Source organism: Mytilus edulis, chromosome 4 (genome assembly GCF_963676685.1).
Source record: "Mytilus edulis chromosome 4, xbMytEdul2.2, whole genome shotgun sequence".
NCBI lineage: Eukaryota > Metazoa > Mollusca > Bivalvia > Mytilida > Mytilidae > Mytilus > Mytilus edulis.
Window position 1 is genome coordinate 77,987,857 of NC_092347.1, and position 25,783 is coordinate 78,013,639.

The 25,783-nt window shown below is 30.7% G+C and overlaps 1 protein-coding gene across 2 annotated transcripts; it reads right to left on the bottom strand.

Moving 5' to 3' along the window:
* Window positions 1-752: 752 nt before the first annotated feature.
* LOC139520592 (suppressor of fused homolog) lies at window positions 753-25,545 on the bottom strand. 2 transcript variants are annotated; one of them, XM_071313394.1, is made up of 10 exons: window positions 25,130-25,545; window positions 11,528-11,662; window positions 10,275-10,423; window positions 9,494-9,636; window positions 8,804-8,889; window positions 7,271-7,521; window positions 6,505-6,595; window positions 5,699-5,972; window positions 4,812-4,880; window positions 753-3,818 (listed from the first exon to the last, which is right to left on the bottom strand). In XM_071313394.1, the coding sequence occupies exons 1-10, from the start codon at window positions 25,279-25,281 to the stop codon at window positions 3,747-3,749; spliced, it is 1,422 nt and encodes a 473-aa protein (XP_071169495.1). In that variant the 5' UTR covers window positions 25,282-25,545; the 3' UTR covers window positions 753-3,746. The 2 variants fall into 2 exon arrangements, with proteins under 2 accessions (XP_071169495.1, XP_071169496.1); XM_071313395.1 differs by lacking the exon at window positions 25,130-25,545 and adding an exon at window positions 12,679-13,222.
* Between the last annotated feature and the right edge of the window lie 238 nt (window positions 25,546-25,783).

Below are 25,783 nucleotides of genomic sequence, written 5' to 3' on the forward strand. Positions count from 1 at the left end.
ACTTTGAAAGTAGTTCACCTACAAATTAAAGTATTGCATGTTGATGTTTGAATCATCTACAGCAAACATTATTATGTTTAAATTTAACAAATACCAATGTGTAATTAGTGCATGATCTCGGAGAATGATTTAAATAACCAGTGAAGGATATCCCTGCTTCTGCGTAGTGTGGCATTCCAAGAATGACGTCACTATAAAATACAATGTAGGTTGGATATATTTAGAATATCTCGTCATACTGATTTTTCCGGATTGTAAAAGAAACATAAACAGTGTAAAGGAGAGCTCAAGATACGATAATTTCGTGAGAAACAGAAGGGAAATGTGTAAAAAAGTGTTTAAAGTCAAACTATTCATTTCTGGGTCTCCTTCTCTTCAATCTTAGTAAGATTTGTTGGGGGTTTTCCACACTATAAAAACAAAATGAATGATGTGAGGGAATGTCACTATGGTCAACCCCATAGGGGACTGTCGGCTTGAAGCCGTCTTCCCCAAAAATTTGGCTGAATCAGTTTAGAAATCTGGAAAAATGGAGAAAGAAATCTTTATGTGAACTTTAAGGGATCAAGGTCCAAATGAAGTATATGACACCAATTAGGTACACACATTACCCTGCCTGACCTTCAGATTGAATACCATACTACGAGTATAAGACAGTTTTGGTCTTCCTATAACCTGATGAACTACTGAAAGATGTTCTTCTTTTTTTAACTAATTTGTGTCTGCATTTAAAACAATGAAAAAATTCAAAATCATGTTTGAACTGTTTATTTTCACATTTAATGTTCAAGTTAATTCAAAATAAAACATATATAAATAATAATCATATTTCAAATCTTCAATATTGAGTTTCTGATGCATGTTATTAATAAATTTGCAATAATACTAGTGTTCTACAACTATTAAAATGTTAAAACATTATGTATTACGATTCTTTTTTAAAATTAAACCAAAAAAGCAACTCATGACTTGTCAAAATTGTGATTTTTTCACATGCACCATTTTGATTTGGAAGTTCTGAACATGTATTACTTTCTAAATCAAACATTAAAACAGGAATCCAAAATTCCTTTATCTTAACATAGTAATCTGTTAAAACATGAATAATGGTAGATTTAAAGCTGAGGAAAAAATTAAAAGAGTGGACATTTGTTTAAATGTTTCTATTTTGCAAAATATTATAACTTACAATGTAGATCCTTCATTAAAGATTTTTTTTTTTTTGAAATATTATTATATTAAATCTTTCAAGTACTGCAAATCTTGATACCATGAAAATATATCCATTAGATTTTGTTACCTAACTATACCTAAGTATATCAAATGTTCCCATATCTTTCTCTTTTAGAGTTTTAAAGTGATTTTACCAATAATGGACTAAAAATATGCATCCTTAATGAAAACTGAAATTTATGATAATAATGTAAATAAACATGAGATCAAGAAACTAACACATGATAACAATGTTATGTAAACAAACATATATGTGAAGCTATCTTTAAACAATGTTTATGCATCTAAAATGCAATTAACAATAAAACAAAAACACATATCAAACTAAGCGTGAAATATTCTGTCAAAAACCAATGATTAATGTGGAAAAAATGGACCATTAAGTTTGAAATTTAACAAAATTACTCAAGATAACTGAACATTAAAACATTTAAGTTATAAAAAACAGGTGCACTAGTCAACAATGACAAAACTAGGTCAGATCCTAGTCAACAATGACAAAAACTAGGTCAGATCCTAGTAAACAATGACAAAAACAAGGTTAGATCTAGTCAATAATGACAAAACTAGATCAGATCCTCAATAAAACTGGACTACACTAAACCATGACACTTAAACATGTGATCATATGGTGATAGTTGCGTCAAAAAATTTATAAGCAAAATCTCATGGCACATTTCAATTAAACAATTATCAATGACCCATCAAGCAAATGATAGACAGATCACAGTAGGATAAAAGTTATAAAATCATTTCTTTTAAGAAGTATTTTTTTAATCAGATAAAATTTGGTTCAACCAATTCAATGTAAATACAAACATTAAGACATAAACAAACAAAAATGTGTCCATAGTACATGGATCCCCTACACTAACATTATCATTTTCTGGGTTCAGCGGACCGTGAAATTGGGGTTGAAACTCTTATTTGGCATTGAAATTAGAAAGATCATAGCATACGGAACATGTGAACCAAGTTTCAAATTAATCGGACTTCAACTTCATCAAACACTTCTATGACCAAAATCTTTAATCTGAAGTGGGACAGACAGACGAACAAACTGACCAACAGATCAGAAAACATAATGCCCCTCTATCATAGATGATCGTAGGTGGGGCATAAAAACAGCTTATATATGTCTAAAAAATTAATTTAATCTAGTTAAAAGTACTTTTGTTTATATATTTTAAGGGATTTGTTTGGATAGAAAATGTATACATCTGAGATAAATCAAATACACAGGAAATTAACCTGATATCTATACATATGGACATATTGGTATATCTAAAGAGCTAAGCAAAACAGACAATAATGCCAAACATCAAGAAGATAGGTAAAACTGAATATTAAATGGTTTTAAAAAACATTAATTCTTACTTAATTTTAATATACAATAAACAAAAAATGTGTTTTCAGCTACAACCTTTAAACTATCAAATAAACAAACTTTAAAATTATTTCCATTTATTAAACCTATATCAAAAAGGTTCATTCAAATAAAATTGCTTTAACATGGAATAATGTGGTTGTAAAACATTTATTTTTGAATATGTCTTGAATTGTATAATATAAATTTTGTTTCACAAATGTGTTTTTTTATTCATTTCAGGAAATTCAGAATTAACTCCCTTAGTTAATTGGACAATACAAAAAAAATAACACAAGTAATGAGGGAAGATTAGTTTTCATCCTTTTATACCATGCATTTCAGAAACTATCCAGTTCATCTAGTTTGACCGTTTAAATATTTGAGACATGATTGCTTTTAAATATATTGAAGTAGATTTCCTCATAAATGTTCATTTCAAAATCAATCTTAAAAGAAAAAAAATTGATGCATTGTCGTAAAGATATATGCAAGATAAGCTTATACCAATTAGAAAAGTCTATTTATCTATTTATATATATATATTATAGCTAAGTGTCGTCTACACTGTTATCTAACAGCTGTTCTAAAATTCTAATTAATTGCAAGGTATGTATGTACAGATGTGAAAATATACAAAATTTGTAATCTCTTTGTACAAAAAATTATTTTTCTGATTGCACTTAAAATATATCATAACATGAGGTGACAATAATAAATGAACAATGTTTTGTTCTGAACAATGGCGTCAGAAAACAGATGTGTATACACTAAAATCCAATCCAATGCTATGTAGTCAGAATGTTACATTCATCAAAATTTAGAATGTTTTGATATACAATTACATTGTCTTCACAACAGGAATTTTTTCTTCGTCCATTTTCACAACACTGACAAAAATAACGATACATCATTTGAATTTACCATAATAGCAAACTTCTGGTGGATGAACAAGTTTTTCAGGAAGTAATTGACTTTTAGCACTTTCATTCGAGTAGATCATCCCATTTAGATGGTCCCATTCATAGCACTTTAAATAAGTTATTCAATGATACAATACGACTGATGTGGTTTAATCCTTTCAGACATTTCTCATTCAAATTTCAAGTATTCCACGAAGAACATTTAATGCCATGAACATTTTCTCTCACACCTCATCTGGTAAAATTGTCACTATTAATCTTCTCTCTGGCCAGGAATATGTTTTAGGAAATTCAACCTGTAAGCAGAAATAGTAACATTATTTTTTTGCATTTAATAAAAAACATAAGACAAGAAAAACTAAAATCAAATTGCATTTTGTATTATAGGAAGAAGTGTATGAAAGGAACGACATGACTTTGTGCTATGGTTACCCATTATGCAAAACAAATATGTGCAGTTGTGTATTTTGCTTCCACACCTACCCTTAATTTTCATGACTACCTTCACACAAATAGACATTTTTGGTTTTGCATTGTAAAAGCAGAGACATTTAAGGTAAAGTCCAGTATAATTCAAGTGAAGAACATAACCCTATATTGTCTTAGTCAAATATTTTTAATAAAGTAACTTCCTAACCTTTCCCCCCTTAAGAACATGTATATTTTTCGCTAAAACAACTGTGACATACAGTATTAAAGACTTGTGCTGCTCATATTTCAATGTTGAGATGAAGGACTGGGTATTGAAAACAAATATATTATGTCTCTTCATATACTAGCTATTGAATATGTAACAGATTAGCAAAAGTCAGTGAGAAGAATGGCCATTTTTACAAAGAATGCTAGTGATTACAGCAATTCAATATAAACTATCTTTGTTAATTCGTTATTTATGATAATTCATTATCAGTAAATAATAAGGAGGTGTGGTGTATTTGCTATGGAGACAACCAAAGACTAAAGGACAAAAATTGAAACGTTTTCGGGTCATTGTACAACTTCAAACAATGAGCAAAACTAATTCTAGGATTTTAATACCTTTAATCTCCAATAATCACATATTTTTCTGATTGTTTTTTTTTAAGAATTACTTTTATTTTCAGAATAACTTGTTTGTATCTAGGAATGTTTGGTCCTCAATGCTCTTCAACTTTGTACTTTATTTGGCCCTAAAAACCTTTTATGATTTGAGCGTCACTGATGAGTCTTATGTAGACTAAACACGTCTGACGCAAATATAAAATAAAAATCCTGATGAGGTTTTTGTTTATAGATTTACACCTACATACCTCTTCAGGGTTTAACAACTCTTCAATGTCCATGTTCATTTCTTCTATAAAGTCATCTGTTAATAATACCTGAAAAAGCAAATTGCAAATGTACATATTTTCTCCTGACAAAAGATTAATCAAATCATACTTGTGACATGCACTCCACATTTTCTCTTTAATTAATAAAGATGTCAAATTTTCAAGAATATAATACCATATTGAACTTTGAAATTTGAACCAGTCTTGATATAAATTCAATGGTATTGATATTCTGATTGTCCTTGATTTGATTTAAATTTTTACAGTGCTTTTGTTCAGATTGTTGTTTATGCATGGAACAGAAAATCTTGTTGCAGTTCCCTATAATAGCCTGCATTAGTCAATTCCAGTCACCCCTTGTCTAGATTCTCATTAGCTTTGGAGTTTTGTTTATCAACAACTGCATGATAAATCATAAATGATTATTTCAGTTAATTTTAGTTTTGAGGTCAGTGTTTTCTCTGATATTGACTTAACTTTGTATTGTCTATTTTTCTATCATAACCTTGTGTATCTGTATTTAAGCATTGTTTCTGCCTCATCTCATTTTCTCAATTCATGAATTAGGCTGTTAGTTTTCGTATTTGAAATTGTTTTACATTTGTTATTTCTGGGCCTTTCATAGCTTGCTGTTTGGTATGGGTTCGCTCATTGTTGAGGGCTTAAAGATGATCTAGTTGCCACCCTTCTACATGCATTTGGAGGAGAGTTGTCTCATTAGCAATCATACCATGTCTCCTTATTTTTATATGGTAAATAAACTCATCATAGACATATGAATAATAGAATATGAATTCTATATTTGCACCAGAATCATGTTTCTTCTACAAATAACTCATTAGTAAACTCGGTTGTCCTTTCCTTACCTGTAACCATGGTCCATGAGCAGCAAAGGGATGGTTTTCATCGGCAATTGAACCGTTAACACTCAATGATACTAATGTAATAGCAGTGTCATTTAAAGCACTCATAAATGTAAAATGTCTTCCATGCTTTAACCTGCCACGTAATGCCAAGGGAAGTAATTGGCCTGCTTCTAGGTTAAATTTTAAATGTACTGCGTCTAATGAGCGAGTGCGTAGTAATTCTGTTGGTCCATCTGAACATGTACTATCAAATGACTGTTTTCTTGACTGACGGCTATAAATATAAGAAAATCAGCGTTAAAACTCAAATAAACTGAACTTACACAAGAATTTCCAAAAAACAATTTGTTTACCCAATTATCTCACAAGTGTACTTGGTCTATGAACGTTTATCAACTTTGGTGGATAGATGTCTCAATGGCAATCATACCGCATCTCCTTTTTTTTGTAGTTATAAAAGACAGAGACTTTATATCTTGTCGCATAATCACATGATCAGAGATATGTTTCAAAAGATACTTATCTTTTTACATCTTGCTCTAAAATCTTTGATCATATATCATGTACATTTTGTATATTAACTTAAATACATTTCTATTATTCATCATCACAAAACTTTATAATGTAATAGTGTAATATTGAATTCCCAAAACTAGGTAAAGGCTATACTTCCAATTTTCTATCATTTTTAAATTTTTAATTCAATTTCTAAATAAATATGCGGAGTTGTGTTCTTTTCGGAAAGACATATATATTTAGAAATATTGTTTTAAGGCTTTATTTTTTTTTATCAGCAAAGTACTTACTCATATTCAAAATTCTCTCTAGAGTCTCTTCTACCAAAATTACTTGGTCTGGTTAAGCCTTTCTTTAATGTTGCTTTTATTTGTTCTGAATCTAAAATATAAATGTTCAGATTATATATACTGATGAAAATAAAATTTGCAGTTTTAAAATGAATGAAACAACAAACCAAATATTTTCAACTTCACAGACATTCAATGATTAAAGTTGGTGGGTTTTTTTCTTCATTTTCTGGTACATAATTTTTTACGGAGAGGTTTTCAGTCAAATAGAGAATATATTTGTTAGATTTCTTGTTATAGTTAGTTTTAAAATCAATGAATCAACTAGCAAACAAAACACTGTTAACTAATAAGACATTAATGTTACATTAGCATGATTAGGTGGAGGTTTTTTTTCATCATTTTCTTTCAGTTAAATCAAGAAAATATTTGTAAGATTTCTTGTCATAGTTTATAACTTATTGATGCTAGTCTGCAACCAATTGTTTGTGTTATTTTTATTTTATGTAGAAGTCCACTCAAGCAAGTACTTTTGTTTTCAAATGGGACTTTGTTCTCAGCATTGTATGTTTAAAGGAGACTTTGAAGAACAGCATTAAAGATTCAAATTTATTTAACAATAATACAGACAACAGTATTATACTGCTGTTCAAAAGTAATAAATCGATTGAGAGAAAACAAATCCAGGTTACAAACTAAAACAAAGTGCAGGGATTTAAATAAATACACAACATCCCTTCTATTCCATAACAACCTAAAGACCTACCAAAATCTGATATTCTTGGTCTGTCCAGTTCATTACTGTTTCTTCTCTCCTCATGCATGTGGTTATCATCTTCATTGAAGTAATCCTCCGAGCCTTCTCCAGGTTCCTCCCAGGAACATCTACTGTTAACTCCCGACAGGTTGGATCCTTCAGTCTCTATACCCTGGTCCACTCGGTCCTGAAGATGTGGGTCAATCTCAAATATGGTCTCTCCTCTTCTCATATCAGTTATTAACCATGGTCCACCAGCACTGAAATTATAACAAATCATATTATAGACAAGGTCGAAAATCTAATTAAACCAATGTATGGCATTTCTGAAAAAATCAGCTAACTATTTTTAGTGAAACTTATTCAATTGGTCAATATTTAATCTATTGGCTTAGTTTTTATTGTCATACAAATCTTTGTTTCAATTTGATAACACAATTTTACTATACTTTCTATTTATTCTATTGTAAACAATAGATCTATAAAATTAAAGAGGAGGTACAAAGAGTGCAAAAAAATATATCAATATTGAATTATGTGAAACTGTGTTTAAAGCACAACGCTTCTCAAAATAATTTCCATAAGTAATTTATTTTTTAGATAACCTACTTGCTGGCATAAAAAAAATCTACTGAACAAAACTTATATTCTGGTAATGCAGCCTAAATCATCTCAATAATGTCATTATATATATTACATTTGATAAACCTGAAAATCTCACTCCAAATATCCTTGTAAAACTGCTTGATAATGATTAAAGTCCCAGGCACTATCAACAATTTATAAATACTTCATTAAAAAAAAGTGATATATAATGATGTCAAAAACATTTTTTTAATATTGTTAGGAGGGGACCTTTAATATAAATGTGGGGCAATTTTTCAACCTTTTTAATGTATATTTTATTTATAAGTTGAGTTTAACAGTTAGAATCAGGATATTGATTTTACCTATATTTATCATAAAGGAAACTGTTTTAAAATATCAAACACCATAACAAATTAATGTTCTCATGAAGTGTTAATTTTCATAAACGTGAAAGGAAAGAAATAAATATGAAACACTTAACATGCAATGACATATTAACTAGCTTCTGTTTAGACTCATCTGGGGCTAGAAAGCTAGCTTAAACAGGAGTAAGACCATGAAAGGCTAAAATAAGCCCATGATCTTAAAATATGTTTTTAATTAGAACATACTACAAAATTTACAAACATTTTGGATTGTAGTTGCTGCCAAAATTTTCCGGGAGCTATTAGGTAAACAAATGTGCAAAATCATTGTACTAACTTTGTAGACTATAATGCACTTTAATGAAAAGATTGGTTTAACTTAGCATTTAATTTACAGCTTTTGAAATAGATACATTTAAGAACCAAATTTAATGTTTTTTTGGCAAAAGTGTAGATTGTCCTTTCTTCCACACAAATAATCTACAGTTTAAGTATTTCATATCAAATTTACTTAAATCTCAACTTAAATAACAACAAATTACACTGAATTTGTATCCCATGCTCTATATCATGTTCTAACATGTCTTACCATGGTATTGATCTAACCAGCTCTATAACACCAGGCCCATTCCAATGCTGAGCTGCCCTTAATTCTTCTTCACATAATCCAATAATCTGCAACATTAATTAAAAACACATGTTTAATGTTTGCTTTATAAAAACAATGTAAAGATATATTTTTTTCATGGCTGAAGTGAATTAAAACATGTATATGTATATGTATAGGAGCCTGTTATTCAGTGGTTGTCATTTATTGGTGTGGTTCATATTGGTTTCTTGAATTTATATAGATAAGACCATTGGTTTTCCTGTTTGCATTATATAACACTAGTTATTTGGGACCTTTAACAGCTTGCTGATCATTGTGAGGCACTGATCCATACTGAAGGTCATACTTTTTTACCTATTCTGACTTGGGTGGAGAGTTGTCTCATTGGCACTCATACCTCATCTTCTTATTTCGTATATATGTAAACAGTATATGCATTCCTGTTGTTAAAGGCACTATTTCTACAGTAAAAAGGACTAGAACACTATAAATTCAGTATTTTTTGCAGGTCAGAAATGTGACCATTTTGAAAACCATCGGACAATCTGAACATTTTATAAACATGTATTTTTAATCACAGAATATATTTTGCAATTTGAACCAATTTTAAAGCTTCAACTTCCCTATATCATTTAATTCCTGATAAAACCAATAATTCATTAAACTTACTTGTACAAAATTTACACTACCAAATGGTGTACTAATGGGTAATAACTGTGCATCTTCTGCCATAAGCATGTGTTGAATTCTCGACTCACTTCCGTCCAATGGCATATTCCATGGAACATGGTCACCACTATATAATACATTTTCTAAAAGGCAAGGAAAAATATTCTTCATACAAAATACATACATAAATGTGGAATAATTGATAATCATACTTCTACTGATATGATGTTGGTGAGCAAGTATACATAAAATCTTTATCAATTTGTTTTCTGGCAAGTAGTTATTTTTGTTGTTGTGATAATTCAATTTTTGTCAAAATGGTAATAAATATAATTACTTGTACATTTATTTCTATCTTGACACTTCTAATTTATTTTTAAAATGTTTCAGTTATTATATATCATGTATTATAGTAGTCTATTTTCATACAAACAACAAATTTTGTATTTCTGAAAAAGAAATAGTCTCATTTTTTTTTTAATTGTCATATATTTGTTTCATACACTTGTATTTTGTAAAGTAATACTTTCAGTTTATGTAGATATTATTTATTCTACATTTGTAAAACTCTTAAAGATTCAATGAAATGTTTCAGAATTAAAAGAACAATGAGTATATATTTTTTTTATCTCATACACTAATAAGCTTCAAAATAACATTAAATTACGGGTCATAAATGATTTAGATGTGGGTCACCAAACACAGCGTTTGGTGTCTACCTTACTCCTGAACATATTACCCAGAATCTTTGGGATTCTGAAATGACAAAATATCAAATTACCTGTTTGGAACACATATCTAGACAAAGCCTGCATTAAAGTGGCAGGCCATGTTGGTGGGTTTGTTTCACCCTGTTCACGTTTGAGTCGAAAAGTTAATTCAAAACCAAATCCACTTGGTCCTTCGTTTCCATTCATTCTGAACTGATGACTGAAAAAAAACAACAAATAGATACTTTAATTTGTAATTGATGCATGTTGTTATATACATTTTAACTTGTATAGTTATTATAAAATAAAATTTCAGAGAGAAAAAATTTACTTGTTTCCATCTTCATCTAAGAGCTGATACCTGTATAAACAATCATGACAAAGTATCATCTGAAGTTTTTAAGATTTCATCTGCCATTACTGGTAACAAATGTTTCCAGCAATTAATTAATTTCAATCTTTGGCATGTCAAGAGAAATGTTTTGTAAATTTTGTTGTTACAAAAGTAATTGTTTCCAACATAATTATTTATATAATTTAATTTTGGTTATTGGACAAAAAAAATAGTTTGATTCTCTGTAACAAAAGTCACTTGTTGCAATTTTTTTAGATATCAAGTATACAACATAGCGAAAGATTTGTGCAAAGATTAAAATCACATTAGTCAGATCAAAGAAATACATGTACCTTTACTCTTTTTTTCACAAATTTATATAGCGTATAAAAATATTTAATTTCTTCTCCCATTTTCTATTAGCAGTATATGTAGATTATAATGCTTTTTACTGTGACAATTTTTTTGAAATTTTAACTTTAAAAAAAATTAACGATCCTTTCATTTTTTAAATTTCACATCAATTTTTTTAGTTTGATTGTAATATCAAAATTTAACTTTGTGTGAAAATATGCTAAGAAACAGCAACAATTCCTGACTATTCTAAAAATATTGTAAATTGATTAAGATATTGAGTAATTCTAAAATTTTATATAAAATAATAAAGAAAAGGTAATGAAGGCTTTTGTCTAAATGATGTTTATAATATCTAATAATCTATATTCATTGTAAAATTCATGAAATATGGAGTCAAAATATCCAATACTGTTGCATTAGATTTAAATAATTCTAGAAGGTTCTTCTTCATTTATACAGAAAGATTACACAAAGATTAGTGCATGTTTATCAGTTTTATATGTCACAAGGAAAATTCCCAAGTGCACAACACCATTTTGTTCATTTCCTTGGTCCACTTTTTCTGACCATGAACTTTATCATTTTATCTTCAAGTTTGATGATTGTAAGAGTTTGATTCAGTCTGAAACTTACTCATGTACTCGACCATCTCCATGCAAGTCTGACAGTCCGTAACTTATATAATGCCAGTGGGGAGGTATTCCTCGGTTTTCATCACCTGGATTAGAGTACATACTAATGTAGTCCAAAGGATCTGGACCTCCAAGCCTGAAATGAGAAAAATGTCATTCATAAATTCACATGTGAAATGTACAAATACTATTACCAAAATTAACACAAATCCATCAGCGATTACATTATTTTCAATATTTCAATTATTTAAATAATATTTTAGTCTACATGATCTTCATTATATATAGTCAATGTTCATTCCCACGAGGGAGCTGGCCATGGATTGATATGAGTAATGATACATGTACACAATAAATAAATTATATAAACATGTACAAAACAACACCAATAATGGTTCCTAATTTTGTTGTTCATGTTGTTTTGTACACTTTTTAGGTGTTTATATACACACACATTTGTAAAACTAAATTTTAAAATTGTATTATACAAACACCATGTACATGTACGTTTGTACATAACACAGAGAAAGCAAACTCCATTTTTTGTTATATCATGGGGTCAAATCTGCTTCCAAGATTACACCCTATAAGTAAAAAATATCAAATTTTAACATGTTAAAATTTAAAGCAGCTTTATATTTCTCCAGATTTCAAGCCAGTTGGTACTAATATATTCAAATTTGTATGAAAAAATAATAATAGTAAAAATTTAACAAACTTTTTTGATATATATGTTCAGAAAAAGCAAAATACACTGTCACGGATATAATACAATGTAGTATTTCAAGACAAACTAATATTAATTGAATCAAAGTTAACTGAACACTCCACAGTAAGCAATTTTTCAAAATCAAAATAAAATCATTCCCATATTTAGAAGTAATAAAAAATCCTAGGAAACGTTGGTTCTCTTCAGGTATTCTGCCTTCCTCTATTATAACAAATGGCAGTCGTGTAATTTATGTAGCACAGTTCAGAAAGTGGATTTAAACAACTATCATTCATGATATAAAATAATATTGGAAAAAAACATATTTCATGAAAAAAAAATCTTAACCATTTTCCATTATCATGATTATAATACAACTTATTACTAATTATGTATAAATATTATTGCAATAACTATACCAGTAATAAGTAAATGAAACTTACTGGCATCGACAAACTTCTCTCATTTTTGCAATGTGCAAAAAATGTCGTCGTCTAACAGACAATATCCAAACAACACTGAATAGTATTGTTTTTCGTCACAATTCAAAAGTATTAATTCCAAATATTTTCACGAATCTATAATCCATAAATTTATATTCCATGCAACATGTAACCTTACACCACACTGATTCTCTTTTATCATTGAACTATCTACCTCGACAGGTGTTTAAATTCTTGCCGATACCTGTGTTTTAAAAAATATTTGTCTCATCTTCCATTTGGAACGTTAATGTTTAAATTAGGTATTTAATATCGTGTAATTCCCCCCACACAATGCCACCACTGTTCACCTCCGCTAGAAATTATTATTGATTTAAAGACTCATGCTGTAATATTTATTTATCCACCTTAAAAGAGCTTAGATAGTTGTCATAGAAACAGTGTACCACCCAAGGTTTCAGTTGATGAGGATCACCCCCTAGTGTTTATTGGTGTCAATAAAATAACTCTCCTAGCGGCAACGCCTGAGACCCCCTGCTATCATGTAAACAAAAGTCTTACGATAGTTTACACTATTTTCAATAGCATGAGTGTTTTTAATGCAATCAAGCGCGACCCTATAGAAAAACAAACTTTGTGGGATTTAAATCTCTCTGATTCACCTGGTCAATTATATCTCATTCAAATGTATCTTTAATTGGTAAAATTAGAATATAAATTAATAAACACACCAGATATAGAAACCGCATTTGAAGGGAAACTATTTCCATAACAAGACATTGTATTGCTATTGAATGACAGAACAATACGTTCAGACAATTTTTCAATTTTATTTCCCACCTCATAGAGTCTACAAGTTAATGGTCTACCCTCCTCAGTGATATTATGGTTTACATTCCAACTATAAAATTAAATATCTATAGAAACCTACAATTCCATCTCTTTTTAATGTCTTCACATTCTGTCAACATTCAATTCTTTATGAATTACTTTATTAAAATATTTCAAACATGAAAATGACAGCAGTTTTATATTGGAAAAAATTAGTTTGTTTCCTAACATGTAAAGACTTTTAGAAGCTTAAGTTACTTCAAAGTTCTTTTAAAGAGAAAAAAGTGTTCACACTAAACTTGAACTCCTCTATGAAGTTACCTGCATATTTTCTTAATTCATTCAATTTTTATTGATTCTATTAAATTAATTACCATCTCTAGTGTCCCAAGTAGATAAACACAATTACATCTGAAGAGGGCCTTTTTTGTAAATAATAGGTCATAATTTAATTTTTTTAGAAGTGGAATGGGGGGGTTGGGTGAGGGGGTGAAGGGATGCTGCCATTCACAATCAAAATACTCCCTTTAAAAATTGCAGCAACACCCCCCCCCCCCTAAAAAACTCTTCTCATTATATACTCACCCCTTTTTGTACAATAAAGGGTAGGCCAGCTCATCCTTCCTTTAAGTTCTCATTCAATTTTGATTTAAGTATAAATTTGCTTTGAACTTGAACTTTGAAACACAGAAGTAATAATAACAAACCTATTTTTTACTGATGGATTCTTAACCTCAAGATTCTTGGGTATGTGTATTGAAAACCATAACAAATATCCGCATGTGGTATATACCCCATTCTAAATGTCACTGGAGTCGTCAGCTGCTGAGATACATGTATTTATACAAACACCAAGCGTGAGATAAAAATCACTATAAAATCAATAGGGTCATACATGAAGCGTTTACAAAACCTGAGAGAGATAAATAATCTTAAATATCGGTATTTGTTTAGTTCTCACACAGAAGGTCTCCCAACCTTGATGACAAAATTAAATTTATTTACATCAAAACTATCATTTAACTTAATTGATCCAATTAAAAAGCTTCTATTGAAAAATAGCGACTACGCGGAGGCCACATTGGAGTGATCTTTTATCATCGCAGGGGACATTGGAGTGATAATCTTCTAAACAGAACTGACTGGGAGGTGTCATAAATATTTAATTCTCAGTTTATTTAATATTTAACTTTGGCCTACTATTCAGATACTTCAGCTAATCTTTAAAATGATTTAATAGCAAACTACAATAGAAAAGATTAAACAAAGCTGTCTGATGTAGAACAGTTAGCAAGTACAACTGATATCATTTGTCAATCAATACTTCATACCCCAAAATGGGAAGAATGTGAAATTATCAGTTTTCAATCAAACATAGCATTTTTTATTAAATAACAAGATAAATATGTATTAATAAACAATGTGTCTTTATCCCCAGTGCACTGTCCGGCATCAAATAGTTTTATTTGATTTAAATATTTTTTTCTAATTTATAATTCTATATACATATAATGTACTTTCCATTTTAACAATCATGACTGAAATTTTTAATGGTCATGATAAGTTATTTATGTAAATGTTATATATAATATGATGGGGTTAAAGGTTAGTATTTGGCTACATCATATAATCTGCTCATAAAATGTAAAAAAACATTTTGCACATTTTTCTTCAAAGAAATTGCAAATTTGTGGCTTTGTGACCATTTCAAATAATAATGTGAAAATTTGGTATTTTTTTTTTATCTGTAAATTATATTTGTTCAGTATCTACCTTGTTTAAAGAAACTGTAAACCACAAAAAGAAGAAAATATGCTTCATTATCTTTTATCAAATTTGAGATTCTATACCTTGAAATGTTGTTAATTTAATAAATGGTCAACTAATGAATTACAAAGTCTAGGATGTACTTGTAGCTTGATAACACTTTTTAAGGTATGAAAACACCTTCTAGTTATTTGTTATACAAATGTACTCTAAAGATGACTAACATTTCAAGAATCAATCTATACTGCTGAATAGAAGTGGTAAAGTTATAATTTTGTAACATTTTTTATTGATATTTCTGCCTTTTTTGAAGAGTTATCTCCCTGTACCAATGTTGATTTCCATAGGAATTAATCTTTCCCAAATTGTTTTGTTAGACTTTTTTCTGTGTATATTTGGGGTACACACACACAATGTACATTGCTAAAGATTAAAACTGAAAAATCTTCTTTTGCAATTTCTTTAAGGTCAGGTTCAATTTCATGCAATATTGGCGTGACTAATTACAAAAATCTACAAAAATCCTTTTTTTATGAGTTTAAATGACTCTGCATGTAGGATAGTATGTTAAGATCAGTCTGCAAAACACAATAACAGGGCAGGACTAGATCTGTAGGCCAAATTTGCATAAAATTAATCAAGTCTCACTAGGAAAGTGTCAATATACATGTATATTGAATGAATGGGTCTCCCATACTGTACATGTATGCCTACATTTTGTATATACTAATACATTACCATGACATGTACAGTGTTTTTCATTCAGCATTTAAGCCGGGTGTGCTCACCACCTTCTTTTGAAAGCTGACCACCTTTCAATTTTAGGAGGTGGTAGGCTTTTTTTTCAAAATTCTGTACCTTAAAATTTGAATACTATTCGCGCCTCGCTGATTTGTTTTCATTGACAAAGATGGGGTCCAATTGTCAAATTTCAATGTTTTCATTTATCAATTGGGGAAAATGAAAGGCAGATGACGATGATGATAAAGAAAATACCAGACCAAATAAGTTAAATAAAATTGATAGTAATGTTGAAGTTGTGGAAATTGAACAAAAATCAACCAAACAACGGAAAAGACACCCAAGTGAAGACAATTATGAGCAAGACTTCAAATGGTTTATAGTCACAGAGGAAGGATACTACTGTTCTGTGTGCCAAAAATACGGCACAAAAGCAAGAAACAGGACAGAAACCTGGATGGGGAGGCCTTGCATTCGCAGGAGGAGGGAGACCTGCAAGAGCCATCTGTTATCAGAGATGCACAAAACAAACTTGTCGAATGAAAGACTAGCACTTAAAATCTGGGGAAATTTTAAAAAGAGACATATTTTGATAAATAATATCAAAAAGTGTGGACAAAGAAACAAAGAAGTTAAGTGTTGTTGTTAAATCCATGCTGATGCATAAAATTGAAAATGAAAGAAGAGAGAAAAGAGATGATAAATTGTTGAAAAAAATCAATCAAAGAATATTTGACAATTAATATGACTACTTCTATTTATGTTTGTTCAACTCCATTAAATGTGAATATTTATACTTATCTTTATTTTTGTGACCCCCATGTGCACCCACAGTCATGACAGTAAATAAAAAAAACGGTTGGACATTTTAAACTAGAGGCTCTAAAGAGCCTGTGTCGCTCACCTTGGTCTATGTGACTATTAAACAAAGGAAGCAGATGGATTCATGACAAAATTGTATTTTGGTGATGGTGATGTGTTTGTACATCTTACTTTACTGAACATCCTTGCAGCTTACAATTATCTCTATCTATAATGAACTTGGCCCAGTAGTTTCAGTGGAAAATTTTAGTAAAAATTTACAATTTTATAAAAATTGTTGAAAATTGACTATAAAGGACAATAACTCCTTAGGGGGTCAATTGACCATTTCGGTCATGTTGACTTATTTGTAAATCTTACTTTGCTGAACATTATTGCTGTTTACAGTTTATCTCTATCTATAATAATATTCAAGACAATAACCAAAAACAGCAAAATTTCCTTAAAATTACCAATTCAGGGGCAGCAACCCAACAACGGGTTGTCGGATTCATTTGAAAATTTTGGGGCAGATAGATCTTGACCTGATAAACAATTTAACCCCTGTCAGATTTGCTCTAAACGCTTTGGTTTTTGAGTTATAAGCCAAAAACTGCATTTTACCCCTATGTTCTATTTTTAGCCATGGCGGCCATCTTGGTTGGATGGCCAGGTCATCGGACACATTTTTTAAACTAGATACCCCAAAGATGATTGTGGATAAGTTTGGATTAATTTGGCCCATCAGTTTCAGAGGAGAAGATTTTTGTAAAAGATTACTAAGATTTACGAAAAATGGTTAAAAATTGACTATAAAGGGCAATAACTCCTATATGGGTCAACTGACCATTTCGGTCATGTTGACTTATTTGTAAATCTTACTTTGCTGAACATTATTGCTGTTTACAGTTTATTTCTATCTATAATAATTTTCAAGATAATAACCAAAAACAGTAAAATTTCCTTAAAATTACCAATTCAGGGGCAGCAACCCAACAACGGGTTGTCCGATTTATCTGAAAATTTCAGGGCAGATAGATCTTGACCTGATAAACAATTTGACCCCCGTGTCAGATTTGCTCTAAAGGCTTTGGTTTTTGAGTTATAAGCCAAAAACTGCATTTTCCCCCTATGTTCTATTTTTAGCCATGGCGGCCATCTTGGTTGGATGGCCGGGTCATCAGACACATTTTTTAAACTAGATAACCAAAAGATGATTGTGGATAAGTTTGGATTAATTTGGCCCAGTAGTTTCAGAGGAGAAGATTTTTGTAAAAGATTACTAAGATTTACGAAAAATGGTTAAAAATTGACTATAAAGGGCAACAACTCCTATATTGGTCAACTGACCATTTCGGTCATGTTGACTTATTTGTAAATCTTACTTTGCTGAACATTATTGCTGTTTACAGTTTATTTCTATCTATAATAATTTTCAAGATAATAACCAAAAACAGTAAAATTTCCTTAAAATTACCAATTCAGGGGCAGCAACCCAACAACAGGTTGTCAGATTCATCTGAAAATTTCAGGGTAAATAGATCTTGACCTGATAAACAATTTTACCAATTGTCAGATTTGCTCTAAATGCTTTGGTTTTTAAGTTATAAGCCAAAAACTGCATTTTACCCCTATGTTCTATTTTTAGCCGTGGCGGCCATCTTGGTTGGTTGGCCGGGTCACCGGACACATTTTTTAAACTAGATACCCCAAAGATAATTGTGGCCAAGTTTGGATAAATTTTGCCAAGTAGTTTCAGAGGAGAAGATTTTTGTAAAAGATTACTAAGATTTACGAAAAATGGTTAAAAATTGACTATAAAGGGCAATAACTCCTATATGGGTCAACTGACCATTTCGGTCATGTTGACTTATTTGTAGATTTTACTTTGCTGAACATTATTGCTGTTTACAGTTTATCTCTATCTATAATAATATTCAAGATAATAACCATATAACGGCAAAATTTCCTTAAAATTGCCAATTCAGGGGCAGCAACCCAACAACCGGTTGTCCGATTCGTCTGAAAATTTCAGGGCAGATAGATCTTGACTTAATAAACAATTTAACCCCATGTCAGATTTGCTCTAAATGGTTCGGTTTCAGAGTTATAAGCCAAAAACTGCATTTTACCCCTATGTTCTATTTTTAGCCATGGCGGCCATCTTGGTTGGTTGGCCGGGTAACCGAACACATTTTTTAAACTAGATATAAAAAAATAAATAAGTTTGGTTAAATTTGGCCCAGTAGTTTCAGAGGAGAAGATTTTTGTAAAAGTTAACGACGCCAGACGACGGACGACGGACGCCGGACGCCAAGTGATGAGAAAAGCTCACTTGGCCCTTCGGGCCAGGTGAGCTAAAAATACACCCGGTTGCAAGTGATTTTTTTAAAACACCCACCTTACCTTAGTGAAAAAAGGAAAACACTGATGTATTACTGTCAATAACAGGGACTTTTTAATTACATTGTACCATGTTGTTGGAAAAGGACTGGCAATAGAAATGTTCCTAGGGTCTAGATCTCCATATATATTCAAAATGTTATAACTTCTGTACCTATGTGATTGCAATTTCAAGTTGAGGAACTTTCCGGAAAATCTATTGTATGACTGTATGTTCATGTACATGAATAAGCAGTTTTTAAAATTGCTCATTATATATGTTATTATTTTTAAAATGTACACATAAAAATAAAAGTGGGTATTTATGGGAAATGAAAATTGAAGACAAAAGATTACTAACAATATCTGCCTTCATTTCTTTTTAATCTGTTAATCATACACAAATTACGTACATTTGTACATTCAGCTTAATGTATCCACTCGGAAAATTGTTAGAAAGAATAAAATGATTTTAAACAATGATATCTGAAACTCTAGTCATACATTTTACACTTCTTTGAAAGAATGCCAAACACTTTCTTTTGAGACCATTGATCAATTCATTTATGATACAAATGTAGGTAATGGCTATTGAATAAAATCTTGACCCGAAGAATTTCTATACGATTTACCCTATTTTTTAAAATGTATGAACATATGTTCCTATTTTTTCTACTGAAACAAGTACAACTTATATATATATATATATACATTTATATCAAATAGTCTCAAGTTTATTAAATGTTACTTCTGTACTGAAATATGTTGAATATACAATTTATCTAAATTCAATATTACATTTGTATAGGAAGAACCAACCCAGAGCAATTCAGGCAAAAAAAGTGTTAAATGTTCTGCCTCCCTAACATACTGCTACATGTACAAATGTTGAGCTGTGCGTTACACTTTCCATAAATATAAATGTATTTTTTTATACATGTAATGATGTACATGTAGATAGTGTTGTTCGTGGCCCAGTACTTTCTATTGAAAATGCACATCCTTCTTTGCAATAGGTAGTGTTGTGCACCACATAGATCATTATAATACAGAATAAACATGGAATTTATTAAAAATTTCAAGCACAAGAAATTATACAAATTCCAAAATTAACAAGAATGTGTCCACAGTACACGGATGCACCATTAGCACTATCATTTTCTATGTTCAGGGGACCGTGAAAATGGGATAAAATCTCTAATTTGGTATTAAAATTGGAAAGATCATATCTACTAAGTAAGTTTCAAATTAATGGGACTCAACTTCATCAAAAATTACCTCGACCAAAAACTTAAACCTGAAGTGGGATGAACGAACGATCCAACGAACAGACACAGACCAGATAACATACAATGTACATGTAATGCCCATAAAAGGGACATAAAAATAATTCCAAGTTGAAATAATAGTAGTTACATGTGGAACGAATATATAAAAATCAATGGGCCATTATTTCGAAACCATATGATAAAAACATGCAAAGAACAAAAAATCTAAAATTATGTCAATTTGACTCAAAGCATGATTTTATGTTGCCTTTATGGTCCATATACATATGTTATAGTACATCATTGTACATCTTGCTAGAAGTCATTCATTATCCATTCATTTAATGTGTTTGAGCTTTTTATTTTGACATTTTATTACGGACTTTCCATATGGAAGTACATGTACAGTGCACATTATTTTTGTAACGTTATTTTACTTTTAAAATACAGTTTTGATCCCGTATTTACAGTTTGATGAAAATTTGCATATAGGCTAATTTTTTACCTGATTAAATCAAATATGTAATACAAAATTTACCTTCATGTGCTACTTTTTGAGTTAAATAAGGTCAAAATTTTGTATATTTGCTCAAAATTCGGATTTGTGGCCGTATTTTCCCTTTCGAAAGAAAGCCATAACTTTTTTGTTTTAAAATATAAACACAAATTGTTTTTTGTTAAATAATTTGTAATTTCTGTATTTTATAAGTATCATAAAAGTTTATGCATTTTTTTTATTCAGAAATAACACATATTTATCAAATGATCATGAATTGAGAAAAAAACGTCATTTTTTGCTGTATATTTATCAAAATTTTTAAAAAATGCACTATTTACAGTTTTATAAAATTTGGTCCACATAATCTCCATGCAAAATGAAACAAAATGTCATTTTAAAAAATAGGGGTCCATGCACTCGTTTTCAAATTAAATCAGTTTGAATGATAAAAATCAGTCAAAAATGCATCTTTTCTCGATATGTCACAGTTTGACATCGCGAAAATAACATTTTACGCTAGCAACCTTATTACCTCCACTGTAACTGTATCGTATGCCCTTAAAAGCATGATTTAGGCCTATGACAAATCTGACTTTAAAAAAAATCAAAAGATTTAACAACTGTTCTTTTTGTCTTGATAGTTGTCATTATGTAATTGTGTAAGTTGTTCGAATTCGTGATAAAACAATGAGAGTTTATATAAGAAACCAGATGCTCTGCAGGGCGCAGCTTTATACAACTGCAGAGGTCGAACCCTGAACAGTTGGGGCAAGTATGGACACTACATTCAAACTTGATATACATGTAGCTCTGAATTTGGATTTGATTAAATAGTTGACACAGCATAGGTTTCTGACACAGAATGAATGTTGTCTAATAAACTTAACAATTATTTTTTTTGGCTTTTGAGCAATGCTGTTGAATATTAATCGCCTCAAAACAAATATCTGGTACAATTTCAGAGCAATTGAAATATTTATACACAACTTAATTGCCCTGAAACTAGATAAATGCTTGTTTTGGGCCCCTTTGGACCCCTAATTTCTGAACCTTAGGGACCATAACCCAAAAATCAATCTCAAGCTTCCTTTTGAGGTTAAAAACATTGTGTTAAAATTTTATTCTTTTCTATTTATTTTTATTACTTATACTAAAGTTATTAGTTTTTTTTTACCTTTACAAAATGTATATGGAAACCATCCGTCTTCGGACGACGCTGACAACGAAGACGACGTGACACCAATATAAAAGTTTTTTCCAAATTATTTCAACATGAAATTAATTCTAAAACATCTATTTAATTTTTAGATCTAACAGCATCTTAACTGACATGAGCCAAAACTCTGACTATCAGATCAGCTTTTAATCTAAAATACATATCTCTTTAAGTTCATGATCAGTGAACACGCGGTATGGACTTTGTTCATTGTTGAAGGCTGTACAGTGACCTACATGTATACGTGCAATTATTATTTCTGTGTCATTTAATTTGGTCTCTTGTAGAGAGTTGTTTCATTGGCAATCATACCACATCTTCTTTTTTTAAATGACTTACAATTTACAATGTATTATTTACCATGTTTACTGTATTGTCCAGTTTTTAAGGTTTTCTAGCTCAAATGTGAAGGTCACTTACTTATAAACTTGCTTTCATATTGTATAAATTATGGGTGGAGTGGGGGAGACAGCTTTTATCTGTATGCAATTAAGCATGCAGTATATTCAGATTTTGTAAATTAATGCTGGTCAATGAATTCATTTTGGCCTTGATCAACATGTACATTGTCAGAGGAGTCTTCATCTTATGTAAACTTGTTTCTTTATTTTACAATGTGAACAATGAAATTACCAAACTTGAATAATATAACATTGTACAATACATGTATATACAATGTATACATGTATGACAGTCATTTGACAGTGCCAGAGCAGTTAACAATAGTTGATGCTCCTGGATAACATGATACAATGTACCTCAAGAAGTGCACATACATGTCCAATTTAATCCTATTATAAAACCTAGATATTCTGGTCTGGTTCACATTCTTCAAATAACATTATACAATTATGGCCCGTTGAAGAGGTGAATATCCAAAATTGTCAACACGAGAAGGTTATTTCATTGAGGGCGCAGCCCGAAGTGAAATAACTTTTGAGGGTTGACAATTTTGGATATTCATCGATTCTAAGGGGCCACAATTGTTTTATTATACCGAACTAACAGTGGAAAGGCCTTTCGAACACTTAGTTACTATATTCTTTGGACTTTTTATAACACACACAAAAATACCTTTGACGGCTTTGTGTTCTAGAATTTCTCAAATGTACAACAATCTTAAGGTAGAATCTTTTTGTAAAATATTGATGGTCCTGAAAAGGACCTTTTTATAAGATACATCATCGGCTGCTGGCACTCTTTTCATGTCCAATGCCTTATTTTCTCTTCTCTCGGTGGGCTTCCAGTCTACCGTGAACGCTGCCATTTTGTTTATTTACGTCTGTGACGTCATTTTCATGGGAGATAACTCAAGTAAAAAACAACAAACTCAAAAGGTTATTCACCGGTGAATAATAGGGTTATTCACCGCTGGTGGAAATTTTTAGGGTTATTCATCCTTCTTTGCAATTGAATGAAAAACAACTGAATTATTCCATGTCACGTGATAACGTTTCACCCAATAGAATTGTTTAAAATATATGTAAGGTATAATAAATACAAATGACATGACCATGTAATAGGCCATGATAACTGACATGAATACAGTCAGTATGCTAAACATCAAGAATTGGAGATGTATGGCTTGGTTTCAAATGACCTTATCACATTAATAGTTACCCTATCGAATGTATGGGTGAAATATTTGGTACACTAATGTAACTGCATGCGGTACCTCGAATGACCGAATAACACTGTTAATATCAGAATAACACTTGTAATGACCGAATAACACTTGGAATTTCAATATTAGCACATATTGGTGACTTTTAAACATTGATTATTAATTAATAGTATATTATCGATGTATTTTATAACTTATAAATGATTTACAGAAAGCAGATAAGTTCATAAACAAGAGGCTGTCACAACGACAGCAAACCCGATTTATTAACATTTATTTGTGTCCTGGCAATATCACAAGAACCATTACTGATGAATGGTGAAAGTGAAAATCGTCAATATCAAATTTGACCTCCATTTTGTCATTAGTATCAACATATTAAAATTTGAAAAGCTTAGATTGAATGGTTCATGAGTAAATGCAACAACGTGAATGGAAAAGCCATTTTACGATCTTTCAAGAACCATAACTCCTGAACGGTAAAAGTCAAAATCGTCATTATTGACCTTGACCTCTATTTTGTCATCAGTAACAACATATAAAAATTTCAAAAGCTTTGGTTAATGGTTCATGAGAAAATGCACGGACACGACGGGAAACACCATTTTTCAATTTTTCAAGAACCATAACTCCTGAACGGTAAAAGTCAAAATCGTCATTATTGAACTTGACATCCATTTTGTCATCAGTAACAGCATATTAAAATTTCGGAAGCTTTGGTAGAACAGTTCATGAGTTAATGCACGGACAAAATTTGATTGCCATCCGCCCGTCGTACATCCCCAAATCAATAACCGACATTTTTGTCACAAAAATCCGGTTAAAAACTTTTAAAGTTTAGTGTGTACATCCAATATGGCCACCACAGAAATCACAATACACCTTATTGCTAATCCCGGCTGACCCGGTCGCTGGAACTTTTGACGCATATACAGCAATCACTTTTCCATTGTGGCGTCAGATATTTTGTATTGTGACGTCAAAATTTTGCGGGAACCTGTGTGATATCCAGTAATGGCGGACAAATAGCGATAAGGTATATGGCCGCCATGTTCGATGTACACACTAAATTCACAATTAATTTTATGAACTTATCTGCTTTTTGTAAATCATTTTTAAGTTATAAAATTCACCGATAATACATTATTATTTAATAATCAATGTTCAAAAGTCACCAATGTGATAATATCAAAATTTCAAGTGTTATTCGGTCATTACAAGTGTAATTCGGATAATAACAGTGTTATTCGGTCATTCGTGTTACCCTAACTGCATGTACAATGTCATTGTGAATGAAAAGACTAGGTGTGTCGTGTTCTTACCAATATTTGACTAATGCTGTGACTTGGAGAGGATTTGGTTGGTCTTGATATTGTCTTCTACATGCATTATATATTGCTTCTAATCCCGGAGGTGTTATTGGAATAGAGGACTGAGAATAATTTGATGAGTATATGCTTTCTCGGTCTTCCATGTTTTGAAATATTCAATGGCTTTTCTATTCACCTCCCACTCGCCGGAATTTAAGAAAACCTGTCTTTTACGAATAGAACACGCAATAAACAAAACAATAAGATTCCTGAGTTAGAATGTATGCGTATAGTTCATGTTTAACCCATTGCCGATGATAGAAGTCCTTGAAAAATCCAGTATTGTGACAAAATTTATCATTGTTGAACGTCTTAACACAACAACATTCCTGTTTCCGTTTTGAGACCACCCAGAAAACCTCGTGAAATCTCGTATCCATAATAGTTATTTTACAAAATCAATAAATTTAAGTTCAACGTTAATTTTAATTTTATTTTTTAGCAGCTATAGGATTCACAATAAACAGTATTTCTAATAAAATTTTGAAATTAAATGACACGCAAAAATATATTTTATGGTTTATCTGAATTACCACAAAAAAATGTTAATTGATATAGCACAAGAAAGCACTATTTGTATTTGATTATTCCAATCCAATATGCACG

Excerpts from the sequence above, each read along its gene's own strand:
- LOC139520592 (XM_071313394.1), bottom strand. The coding sequence starts at position 25,281 with ATGGAAGACCGAGAAAGCATATACTCATCAAATTATTCTCAGTCCTCT. Across the intron at positions 11,663-25,129 it reads ACAGCATTAGTCAAATATTG|GCTTGGAGGTCCAGATCCTT; the intron begins GTAAGAACACGA and ends TTCTCATTTCAG. Across the intron at positions 3,819-4,811 it reads AGTTGTTAAACCCTGAAGAG|GTTGAATTTCCTAAAACATA; the intron begins GTATGTAGGTGT and ends TTCTGCTTACAG.